General features: G+C 39.0%; 1 long non-coding RNA gene and 1 gene segment (V, D, J or C); one reads left to right on the top strand and one right to left on the bottom strand.

Moving 5' to 3' along the window:
• LOC119532288 overlaps positions 1–8,547 on the top strand; it is a 71,179-nt gene extending 62,632 nt beyond the window's left edge. The window contains exon 3 of the long non-coding RNA XR_005216504.1: positions 7,243–8,547. This is a non-coding gene — a long non-coding RNA (uncharacterized LOC119532288). The remainder of the gene's footprint in view (positions 1–7,242) is intronic.
• Positions 1–12,564, bottom strand: part of LOC119532271 — a 456,157-nt gene extending 443,593 nt beyond the window's left edge. Inside the window, 2 exon segments of the C gene segment in view lie at positions 11,934–12,230; positions 12,490–12,564. Of these exon segments, the coding sequence occupies positions 11,934–12,230; positions 12,490–12,538 (346 nt within the window).
• Between the last annotated feature and the right edge of the window lie 786 nt (positions 12,565–13,350).

The raw sequence follows: 13,350 nt of genomic DNA, 5'->3' as shown, positions 1-13,350 counted from the left end.
GTTCTGGCAGAAAAAACTTGTAGCACACACAGACTGGGTAATTTGAAGCAAGTTTAATATGGCACTATTTATGAAAGTATAGGCAGGGTGTAGGGAATATACAAGACTTAGTGCCATATCCTGGGACTAACACTATCCCAGGTTTTAAACGGAAATAGAGGGAGCAGTTACTGGACCTGGAGACAGAGAGGCTGTTTGGAGAGTGGTCGTTAGGAGCTGTCCTTGTGATACAGGGTCATGGTAAACCTGGGCCAATCCCACAGAGAAGAAGCAGTGGAATAAATATTCTGACTTTACTCTGGCTTCCTTTCCTCTGTTCTCCGTGGGTGCTCCCTTTGGGCCCAAAGCAACTGGAAACCAGAGGGCAAGCTAATCTATTGAGTTCACTCCAGGGCAGCCACCTGTCCACAGAGCAGGGTGCAGAAAGGTGGACCTGGAAAGGCCAACAGGAGATATCCAGTGCACAGTCTAATATGAAGGTGAGAGGTAGGAGATGTGACCTGAGAAGTAATCTAGATCAAGGAAGGCTTTGTGAGCCTTGATAATGATTTTGGATTTTGTCCTATGGGAAATGGAAAGTCATCAATTGATTCTAAGCAAGAGAGTGAAATGATCATATTTGTATTTTTAAAGGAAAATATCTGGGAGGGGATAATGGTTCCCTTTACTGGAGGAGGAGGAGCTTTAGGGATCAAGAGTTCAATTTTGGGCATATTGAGGTTGAAATATCTGGGAGTCTGCACTGAGGAGGGTCTTGGTTGGAGACACATAGATTTGGCAGCCCAGAGCAATTAAATGGTGGTGGAGGCTTAGGAGTAGATGAGACGGCCTAGAATCTGTGCGGAGCATAGATGAGGGGCTAGGGCAAAGATTTGAGGAGCCCCAGCATTCAAGGAATTGATAGAGGAGGTGGAGTCTTCAAAGGAGAGAGAAAGTAGGAGTGGCTAAGGGGGTAGGAGGAAAACATCCGGACTGCTGTTTTGGAGGCCAAGGAAAGAGATACTTTTGAGGAGAAGTCATGTTCTTGAACTATTTAATGACGGCTTTTGTGTATAGGATACCAGGTTAGTGAGGTTATTTCCAGTGAGAGAGAATGTCATGCAAACATTTGATAGGTTTCCTTCATCTCTAGTAGTGACCCTGGCCTAGAAATCTGAAACACATTAATGAAGATACAGATTAGAGGGAATTTGCTTCACACAAGTTCTCCATGTCCATAAATTCTGTTTTCGTGAGGCTGGTGTTCAAAGCCAGAATGTGCCCAGGGGTTACAGGGAAGGTTATATAGTCTATGGGATTTGAAAATCTTAATATAAACCAATCACCTAATTTTATGTGCCTTCGTGGCTAAATTCAGACTCTTGAAAAAGAATTAAGAGTGTTTCAAGACATCATGTCTATTACATTTCCTCTGACAAGAAACTCCTTAACTATTTTGTTATAAAAGTACATAAATAACAGCCAACTTCCTTTCTGTCCAACCCAGATGTATCTGGTACCAGGATTTTACAGCCTAGTTATCAGGAAGTAGTTATCTGATTCAGGACCAGAAGGGCTTTAAATGTACCAATCAAATTCTAATACAAAGAGGGAGTGAGTCCGTGTGCGAGTTTTATGGAAGTCATTAACAGGAGAACCATAAATAAAAAACAGCCGATTTCACAAGTGCTTACAGTTAAATTATGTGTGTGTGTGTATATGTGTGTGTATGTGTGTGTGTGTGCAGATAGCAAAATAAAATGTTAGTAGTTTGATGAAGCAATTTTGGGGTTGATTTCTCTTCTGGGCCATGAACTATTAACACGTCTTTCATTTCTGTACGTTAACCTCCAACACACAGGCGTGTAAACCACCTAAGCCTTTTCTCAGTTGTGGATTGCTAGGTAAATATGCTGTGATAACAAAATTACATTCCCCAGGAGTGTCAGCTAAGTGCTTTCTAGAAAATACTCTTGTATGATAGAGAAAAAATTTTTAGCAATCATAATTTTTCTTTTTTTCCAAGTTTGGGATAATTTTTTCTTTCACAATGTTTCTAATGAATGACCATGACATTTAAAACTGCCTTTTCTAAGATAAGGATACATGTTCAAAGGACTCTGTCATGTAAGAGCTCAGTCTCCCACAGATTTCTAACTCATCAGCAGCTATTCTTTCAAGCCAGAAATGTCGGAGAGGTTTAGGAAATTTTTCAGGCTTATTGAAATTCAAGACTTCCCTTCAGATCACCTGCTGACTTTCTTAAAACCTCACCACTGAATAAAGACTGGATGAAAAAATGAATCAGTAATCTTTAGAGTGATCAAACACAATGGTCTTCAAACTGAGAAACTTGTACTTCCAGCTTACAGGGGTGTCAGGCGCAGATATTTTAAGGGAATTAATTCCCAGATCCTCAACTGACTGTGCTTCTTATTTCCTATCTCTTTTTTTCAATTGCCCTTCTCCAACTTTCCACATGAAAGAATTTTCTTAGGAGCATTGTCCTGAGGTTTAGAAACCTCTGCGATATTAAACATAGGGACAATTAATTGGTGCCAGGGAAGCCTCCTTTAATCAAAGCACCATATATCTGACCCCACTAATTTTATTAAGAAATGTGTTTGCAATATAATTTTGCCTTTAATGTTAAAAATATATTATGAATTGTAACACATTTTATTGGTTTGATCAAATGTGTATTAATAATAACCATATTTATAACTCATTCCCAATTTTTTTTTAACAGAGCTGTATGGTCAGAGGAAACAAAATAATTAATTTTGCTCATACATATTTTTGTTGCAGATATTGGGTGGCCAATAATATTAGAGTTAAATTCTGTAGGAGAGGTTGAATGGAAATATTATTTCAAAGAATAAAAGGAACAATATAAAATCTTCAATTATTAATGAAGAGCTTGTTCATGAATATCAATTGGATGTTGATGGGTATCAAATCACTTTGGTATTAAGATTTTATTGGATATATTTAAGAGCTATTATATGAATATTATTTGAGAATGTCAATATTTATAATAAAGTGGAATCACAGCCTTTGCAGCTATTTAAACATTTAAACTAATGATAAAATATTTTAGAAGTCATCTTAAAAATGTGTGAAAATTTTGTAGTTTTCCAAAGTCTGACTACCACTTATCTAATGCACTGGTTGGCTTACCAACATAAACATGCTTTGATAATAAAGCTGGAATTAAATTACTGTTAACTTTATACTAGATTAAAATTAATTTATGCTTAATTGCCTACCTGTTCTTTAAATTTGTGTCTCTTATAGACTTCAGTGGAAAGTATCAGTTCTAAATTGAAATTCATGTGGCTTCTCCGATGTTTCCCTTAGATCTGAATTCAGATGAAGCAAGTTGAACAAAAGACCTTTAGATCCAACGTTGCTCACCTTTCTGAATTTGTGGCTATTGTGTGTAAGAACCTACCAAATTGTATAATTCTGAGCTTCTGTAGAGGAGAGGTCTGTGGTAGATACCCAATGGGTTATCTGCTTCAGCCCCTCTATTAAGCAAGAAGTGTTTCCCCCTGTCAAAAGTAGTTTACATTTTGTTGCTGTAGTCAATGGAATGCTAATGCCTGGTATCACAGAGAATGTAGCTGCCAAAGAGAGAGGAGAGAAAGAGAGCGAGAGAGGGATCACTGCAGCTCCACACTGCTGGTTTAGTTAACAACCAAGCAGGCTGCACGTGTTAGCAGAGCATATTGGTAGGAAGCAAAATATCCATAGGGATTAACTAATGGAGTCTTGTCACCCAAAAGTGCCACTCTGACCAAGTTCTTAAGCAAAGACTAAGATTAATACAGCACAGATTTAGGAAATGGGAATTTTAGTTCAGACTGTGGGTAGAAAAATAATTTAGAGCAGACATGAGGGCCAGATTAGCTCATACCTACTATCATACCTACTTATTCATTAGACTTATGAATACCTCTGGATGTTAGGTGTTTTGTTTTGTTTTATTGCTTCATCACCAGCTTGCATCAGCTCTCTCTTACCTCATAGAATATCTGTTATAATATGGTATTGTATATATTGTGTGTTTTCTTCTAGGCAGAGGTTATATATTTTAAGCTAAAAATGATTAACGTGTTTGATATGGACATCAGAACAGACACAGGTCTGGGGGCCACAGAGCTGGAACAGAATTCTGGTGGGGACATTCTGCTGGGCTGGGCATTAACTCTTTAGTTACTGAATTAGGGTAAATCTGGGGAAGGAGCTGTGGCAACCCGCATGGAGAGGGTTGGAGGACATCACTTTGGGAAGTGGCTAACTGCCAACTAGTATGGAAATATTTCAGTTTCTAACAACCAGTATGGGTTTCATTATACATTTTTATAGAATATCAGCCTTGTGACTAGTAGTTACTCTGCCAGTAATTCACTTTATATTGCCATCAGGTGTAATAGTGTCCTACTAGACACATTGTTCCCAGATGTGATTGACTGAGGGCACTTAACATACTTTTCTATTCATTATCATTTTTACAAAACACTGAATTATTTGATTAAACAGATGACCTTCTGTGGACTGGTGTACAATTAATCACTTCTTCAATCCAGATATCCTGAGGGTCAACAATAGAAGACATAGTGAGTGAGCCTTCCTTCCTGCTCCTAATCTCCTTTCCCCTCCTTCGTCTCTTTATGGCAATGTTTCCATTTCTTTTAGTACATGGATTTGTTTTTATTTTGCCATTTTGAATCTTTCCTAATCTTGCATAATGTGTGGTGCCAGAGCTGAGGTAAAGAACATTCAGGGAGGAGAGGAGGGTGAGGGAAGGACTTCTCTAGATCTTGATGAACTGAGGTGGGTTGAATGGTGGCCCCGTCCTAAGCCCTGGGACTTGTGACCTTATTTGAAAATAGGGTCTTCATAGATGTCATTAACTCAAGAATCTCCAGGTAAGATCATCCTGGATTATCTAGGTGGGCCTTAAATCCAATGATGAGTGTCATTAAAAGAGACACACACAGAGCGAAGAGGAGAAGAAGTGGTGCAGCCACAAGCCAAGGGACCCCTGGGGCCAACAGAAGCTGGAAGAGCAGGGAACAGTCTCCCTTAGACCCTCTGGAGAGAGCATGGCCCTGTCCCCCCTTGGTTTAGACTTATCGCCTCCAGAACTATAAGACAGTAATTTTCCACTATTGTAAGACACATAGTTTATGGTAATTTGTCATGGCAGCCTCAGGAAACTAATGTTACCTTAGGTAAAAATGAGGATTTTTTTTCTTCTAACTATAACCTCCATAACCCTGTTCCCTTATTTTTAGAGGTTTCACAAGGCTCCATCCAATAAAATTACTCAAGAAGAGATTTATAAAAAGTGAAGAAAGAAGATAGGAAATTGTTTAGACCCGGAGCTAGGATATATTCAGAGATCAAGCCTGAGAGTTTCACTCAACTTTCTGGCTCCTTATTCCCATGTCCTTCAATCCCGGGATCTGAGGCAACAAACTGATCTTTTTCCCTCTTAAACCTGTGGCTGTCTCCAGAGTGGGGCTCCTTGCGAGGGTGGAGGTTGAAAGTGAAACTCAAGGCCTCTGCTTTGCCTTTGGAGGTTTGAGCTGACCTTCTATAGCTGCTATTTTCCTTCAGCAGAAGTTTCTGCTTCTATGTTGGAAGAAAATTTCACCCTGAATTTGAGAGACCTGAAATCCTTTGCTTTCTTTTGCTGGTTTCCACAAATGTAATTGAAACAAAATGCTAAGGTGCTTAATTTCAGTAAATTGTACATACAAGAGGAGAGCTCTGGGGCAGCCACCCGGGGGGTAAGTGAGCTTTCTGTTCAGATCCCTGAGACCACACGGCATCTCCTGAGAAAGGTGGCCTTTGGGTACATTGGATGTGAACAGAATTGCTTTAGTTACTTCTATGGATGGAAATTGGAGATTGAGTTTGCCCCAAAAGGGCAAAAGGAAATTTTAGTCATTTGGACTGTGCTTGCTAGATGAATAATCTGAAAGCTTTGATCCCCAAGGCAGGAGTGGAGAGGAGAGCAGGCTGGCATTTGTTTTGTTTTCTCACTGTTGGATATTACTTAGAAGTGTGACCAAAGGCAGAATCAATGAACGCACCGGTGACTGTGTTACAAATGGAGCTCTCCTTTGGGCAAGTGGATGAATTGGAATACAATGTTTCCTTAACCAATTGATCTTTCAAGTAATAAGTATTTATTTAGTGCCAAATGTGAACAGGATGCTTTATTGGACATTGTGTATATGAACATGTGTGTGTGTGATTGGGAGTGATGGTGGTGGTTTCATTTCTATGTGTGTATGTGCTGCCTTTGAACTTTTTCTGGAGTTGTAGATTTAAAGAATCATGTCAGGTTTGGCACAGCAAATCGTATCAAGTTGTGTCTTTTATTCTTCAGTTTCAGTTTACCAAACATACAATTTAGCACTTTCCTCAGCTAAATTTACCATTAAACAGTTCTCATTCAACCTTTTATCTAGTAATGAACACATTAAAATGATCTTAACTGTCTATGTTGAATTTTGGTCAACAGAGCTTCTGCATTCTTGCAGAGCAATTTTATTCATTGCTTTTTGCTTGCTCTATTGAAATATAGATTTGGGTAATTAAAAATTATTTTATGGAGATTAGTATGTGAGTTTATTATTGCTTTTGATGCCAAAAGGAGTTTGAAAGGAAATGTGTTATGTTCATCAGTTATTTTTCCTTTCCATTATTCATCCTTCTTCTAATAGCACCTTGACTTTGCCTGGGGGAGCTACCTCTTTCCATTTCCCAGATCTGAACAAGTCAGTCCAAGCAGTGCCAGCCCGGGGATATTTTCCAAAATTATAGGGAAAGACGCCTACTCTTTGTGCTGGCACCGTTAAGTTGGCAGGTGTGGCATGCAGGATAATGGTTCCCTCAAGATATCCACATCCTAATTCCAAAACCCATGAATATGTTGCCTTATATGGCAAAAAAGACTTTGCTGATGTGATTAAAATGAGGATCTTGAGATGAGGCTATTATTTGGGATTACCTGGGTGAGTCCTGTGTCATTTCAAGGTTTCTTCTAAGAGGGAGTAGGAGGGTCAGAGACAGAGAAGAGGTGATGATGTAGAATGATGTGATTGCTGGGTTTTGTTTTTTTTTGTTTTTTGTTTTGGCTTTGATGATGTCTGGGTATTTACATAATTTTTATTTTATTTTTTTAACTTTTTATTGTGGTAACATATATACAATTCAAAATTTCCCATTTTAACCATGTTCTAGTGTGATTGCTGCATGTGAAGTTGGAAGAGGACCATGAGCCAAGGCGTGCAGGCAGCCTCCAGGAACTGGAAAAGGCTCAGGTTTCACTTCATCTTCCCCAGAGCCTCTAAGGAGAATGCAGCTCTGCTAACAGCTGGATTTTAGCCCAGTGAGACTTCTGACCTCCAGAACTGCATAATAATAAATTTGCATTGTTTAAGCCTTTAAGTGTGTGGTTATTTGTGACAGCAGCAGTAGGAAACTAATGCAGCAGAACATAAGTCTGAGGCTCTTGCTGCTTGTCTTTACCACCACTTGGACCAGAGCCTGCTTCAAGATAAAGCCGATGTTGGGGATTGAATCATGTCCCCCACAAATGGCACCTTCAGGTCCCAACCCTTTCCTGTGGCGTGAACCCCTTTGTAAATAGTGCTTTGAAGATGTTATTAGTTAAGGTGTGCCCAAACTGAATGACGGTGGGCTTTAATCCAAAAGGACTGAAGTCCTTATAAGCAAGGGAAATTGGACACACAGAAAGAAGCCACAGGAAACAGCCAGAAGCTGGAAGTCACCAGAACCTGGAAGAGAAAGAAGACAAAACCATGTACATTGCCAAATGATGGAAAAATCTAAGAAACCTCAAAGATTTCTGGTCAGCCAAAAGACAGCAGCCCTGGGAGGAAGTAAACCCCCCAGCCTTTGAAAGTGTGAGCTAATAAATTCCTGTTGTTAAGCTTTGTTTTAGCAGCCCAGAGACTAAAATAGTAATATAAAGAAGAGCCAAGTGATAGAGACATATTATATTATTGGTGACATTATTTGAGTACTTGGATCTAACCCTTCATGAAATAGTTAAATTGGAATTTTCTGTTGTAGCAAACAAAAACTATTTTTTGCTTCAGTTACTTTGATCTGGGATCTATCCTGCTTGTATACAGATTTATGTACAAGTTTATTTTCTTATCTCACTTTATTTATAATAGCCCCAGTTTGGAAACAGTTTGTATCTATCATGCTCACCTGTAAATGTTGTTGATTGAGTAAATTAAGGCATATTTCAAAGATATAAAATTTATAGCCATGGAATTTATTCTAGAAAACTGTAAATTTACGTGGGAAAATGTTCAGCAAATACCAGTTTTTCACTGGAGGAAAAAAATGGAAACTAGCATTCACAGCAAATTCTAACCACATGGGAAAACCTTTAGAAAGTTACAAAAATGGAGGCTTTTTCTATGATAATTTGGAAAGATTAGAAATACCTTTCAAACTCCTGCATTCATCCTTGCATTGTGTAAAGCGACATTTCAAACATTTATCAGTACTCCTGCCAAAGACTTTATTTAAATTTGAGATGCTATTGAAAGATGTATAGAAGAAGTTGAAAATATTGGATAGTCACATCACAAGTCAAATAATGACACAGTAATGTTAAAGAGGAATGAATTCTCTATGTAAAAAAGCAATAATGGTAGCAGTCTTATTTTCACTTTTAACTTCTAGTAACAAAGATTAATAATAGCAGTCCCATCTTAAAAATACTACTTTATAAAAAGCGAGAACAGGGTACAAGGGTGGGTATAGCATAGCACTATTTTCATGCATTTCTCTCATTCTAATTTTCTATCTGTCTGTCAAATTAGTGAGACTGAGAGGCTATAGCATTTTTCCACCCTTTGGAAAGTGAAAGGGTCCAGTGGTTAAGGGCCATACACCCTGGGTTTCTAGGTAAAGTTAATCTTTGAGCTTTAATTTCCTCTTATACAAAATTGGTATATCAATAGCGCATACAGCAAGAATAGTTGGGACTACTGATAATGCCTGTAATAATACATGTTTTGCACCTATCAGTAAATGGGGCATATATACATGCTCAATCAGTATTACATACCGCTAATATTATTATTATCAATATAGTATTATCACTACTATTAGTTTTCTGCACACATCTGGTTTCTGCTTTCCTCTGAGTTACTCCAGAATCTTGTGTTGACAAAGCTATAGAGGAGATGACAACATAAAAAAAAAGATATCAATTTTTACTTTATCGTGTTTAATGAGGAAAATGTCATTAATTAACTTAATTAAAAAAACTTTAAAAAATCATATCTGTGAGTTAAGGAATGTTGTAGGCACTATTGCTATGGAAATGTAAAAAGCACAGTCCCTGAAAACTGAAGCTCATATTTTAGTGGGGAGACACTGAAAAACACATCAGTTCCATAAAGCCTTAGGTATGTTATATTAGAAATACTGTTAGGGTTTCAGTTAGGGGCATAAAGGAGGAAGTGCTCAGTTCTACTTGGGCAAGAGAATCAGAAAGAAGATTCTGAGAAGAGGTGAAGTTTGAGCAACTTTAAGCAATAGTCAAATGGTTAAGAAGGGATGAGCATTCCATGGTAAAGGAACAGAGTCAACAAAGGCATAGAGACAGGAACCAATTTCATGTGCTGAGATGACAGGCATGTACAGTGGGAGGGGCATGGGAATATGACAACAAATAAGGCTGAATTGCTAATTAAGGGACAGGAAATTACAGTGGGAGGGGCATGGGAATATGACAACAAATATGGCTGAATTGCTAATTAAGGGGCAGGAAATAAGAGGGAGGCTCTTAGTTATGAGGACATGGGTCTAAGGCAGGCAGTTGAAGAGTCCTCAAAGAAGACAGTGGACAAGCCACAGGAAATCTGAAAGTCCCTTCTACTTTTCACCATCTCTGGTTCTAGTTCAAGTCTCGGAACAAATTCCATGTGCCAACAACTAAGGGATTACAGAGTATTCCTGTGAATGCCTATGTTTGGTTCAACAATCTGACCTTGGCCTCCCTTTGGCCTCTCCCAACTGCACTGGCTTCCACCACTTGTGCTCAATATAACCAGAACACCTTGTTGGTCCCACTCGTGGGACTTAAGTGTTTCAGGTCTGGAAGTGTTCTAGTTTCCTAGGCTGCTTAAAGCAAATACCGTGAAATGGTTTGGCTTGAACAATGGGAATTTACTAGCTTACAGTTTTGAGGCTGAGAAAATGTCCAAATCAAGGCATCACCAAGGCGTGCTTTCTTCCTAAAGACCAGCTGCCACTGATCCTTGGCTCCTCTGCCTCATGGCAAGGCAAATGGTGTCATCTGCTGGCCGCTCCCTTCTCTTCTGGGTTTCACTGCTGTCAGGTTCTTGCTTCTGAGGATCTCTCTCTTCTTTTTTTCTCTCTCTCTCTATATATATGGATAGATATAGATATAGACATAGATATAGATATAGATATAGATATATACACACACATATATATATATTACACACACTATATATATATACACACACACTCACATATATTCATTCCTTTTAAAAGGACTCCAGTAATAGGATTAAGTTCCATCATGAATGAGGTGGGTCACACCTTAACTGAAGTAGCCTTGTCATCAAACAATCCTACTTACAATGGATCCACAGCCACGGGAATGGATTGATTTAAGAACATGTTCTTCTAGGGTACATTCAGCTTTGAACCACTAAAATATTGGGAAATATTTTACCCAATTCTCCCTCACTCATCCAATGTAGGCAGATGGAATTAAATGCTCTATAGTCAACGGTAAAAGTTATGTGTTGGGGCATATGTGAACATAAAAAGAAATGGTGGCATTAATTTTTCCATTTTGTTTTAACTTTCCCTTGGCTTCAGCAAAGTGGAATCCTTTCATGGTCCCAGCATCCCTACTTCTCAGGGGATGCAAGAGCTGAGACTCTGGCCATGGCAGCTGCTCGGCTCCATGTTAGACCTGGTTCTGCTAAATGGTCCATCCCTCCCAGGCTGCCTTATCAGAAGCAATTATAGTATTGCCAGAAACTAACTTTTTAACTCTTTTTTTTTTAAACATTTGCTAATGAGCCCTGGCAGCATATGAAATCCTATTTGACAGTTGCTCTCTTTCTTCATCATCTTAGATCAGACAAATGGAACATTAAAATCTTTAAGAAATAAAGGGTGAAATCAGGTTAAAATCAGGAAGAATGATTGATAGATCTTTTAGGAAACAGTGAGCTAGACATGACATAAGCTTTTTGCAATGTTTTGTGATTAGAAAGAAATAAGATATGTATAAAATACCAGATAGCCCAGGCTGGGAGGCAGAGGGTGGAGAACTTCTCTCAACTTGAAAGACCAGCTAAAACGGATTTTTATTGGGTGCATGAATCCTGAGGAAGCTAAGAAGGGAGAAATAATGACAAAATAAGATCTGGGGGAAAGATAAGGAATCCAATTATATGTTGACTTTGATATGATTGTGGGACTTCCAGATGGATTGTAATTCGAGTAATTAAGCAGGGGAAAAGATTAAGGTATGATTCTGGAAGAATATAGTTTTAGGATTCTTAATGGAGAGTGGAGACTCTTAGAATGTCTGACCTGTCATAAGGAACATACAGGGATGTGAGCGTTCAATGAACTAATAACACGTGAAGGCACTTTGAAAAACCATGATGAAAAGTGCACAGTTGTTACTTTTTAGAATTACAACATTTAGACATCCTCTCTGTGTTTCTGATGGTCAGGGAGGACAATCTTTTTGTTTTTCTCCGGAGAAGTCAATGATTTTCTCCCTAGGTTCCTGTTACCCCAGTCCCCCCTCCCCCCACTCCCCCTGCCTTTGCACAGATGCTGAGGTCTGAGGTTTCTGTGAGCCTCTCCCTGTTGCTTGGCTCAGTGTGCACCCCTGAAAGCACAGAAATACACTGCAGCATCCTCCAGCTGTGAGTCTGAGATCTTGAGACTAAAGGATTTGGCTGCTTTCTGGAAGTTCACAGAAAAGCGATTCTCGGTTGCATTCTGTTGCTTATAAGTATCCTGGCGAATAATGAAAATCATCCTCCCTCTGGGAAGTTGCTTGTACCAGAACAAATAATAATTAGTATCACTTGTGTCATATGTGCACTTCAGGGTCACTGTTTCTGCCTCCTGTACAGCCATTTCAGGTTGAGACTGAGTGACAGTCTGGGCCAGGCTGGGTCCTGTGGGAAAGAGGAGAGAGAGAGAAAGCGTTAATGTGAGGTGTCAACACTGAGAGGCAAAGCAGACAGACTCACAAGCTGGTTTCCATCCCCACCCACCTTCCTTCTTCTTGATCCAAACTTCAGACAAAATTCACCAGCTGTCTGCTTCCAATACTTGGGCCCAATGAAGAGATTACATCCCTGAGCTATACTTCCTTCTACCTACTTCCCAGTTCTATTGGACACTCATAAAAGCAAATCCATATCCCTTCCTTACCAAGATAGGTGGAAACCATGAGTGCCCACAGCAAGCTGGGGCATGTCATGCTGGCAGTTCTCCTCTGCAGGATGAAAAATCTGTTCTCATCTGTGAAACTTGGGCGTGAGTTGTGCTTGGTGACATCACTGCTTCAGAACAGGAACTGGCATGTCGGGTGGGCCATAACTAGGTCTCACTTAGTTTATCAATACTTTTTGTCTTTTTATTCAGAGAATAAAACTTTGGCTATAATGTCAAAGAAAAAATGAAAAAAATGTTTTCAGAACTCTAATTTTTTGGGGGGGAGGATTAAAATGAAGAGGGAAAGGCACCGGTAAATTGTTTTCATAAAGACAACCTTGGAAAGGAGAATGGGATAGATGGTGGGAAAAGATAGGCATTGCTAAGGTTATGCCTTCCATTTTCTCTGAGATTTCTTTCTTCTTTCTTTTTGGCTTCCTCCAAAACTTGAAGCCAATATCATAAAATGCCTCTGGATTGTGAGAACACAGGTATTGGTGATATTATTTTTTGACCGATACTGTATTTTATTCTCTTCTCAAAACTTAAAAAAAAAAAAGAAAAGAAAAAGATGAGAACCACAAGAGTTAGATAATCTAAAAAAAATCAGAACCAGGATCCTGATATCTAACTGTGCTGATGTTTTGTTTAAAAATTTTTATCCTCTTTTTAAAGGACACTTGGCTTTGGGGCTGTGTCACGGAGCTCTACGTTATCTGTGGCAAATGTTCCTAGAAGGACTTCCATGCGAATCTATTAATCACTCTGTGAGTAAAGAATCATTAACATAGAATTAATTTGGGAACATTCGGTGTTGCATATCTGAGAGTTTTTCAGTGGTGTCTCATTTTTCCTCAT

This window comes from Choloepus didactylus, chromosome 4 (genome assembly GCF_015220235.1).
Source record: "Choloepus didactylus isolate mChoDid1 chromosome 4, mChoDid1.pri, whole genome shotgun sequence".
In the NCBI taxonomy this organism is placed as follows: domain Eukaryota; kingdom Metazoa; phylum Chordata; class Mammalia; order Pilosa; family Megalonychidae; genus Choloepus; species Choloepus didactylus.
This window is presented reverse-complemented; position numbering and strand designations above follow the sequence as displayed.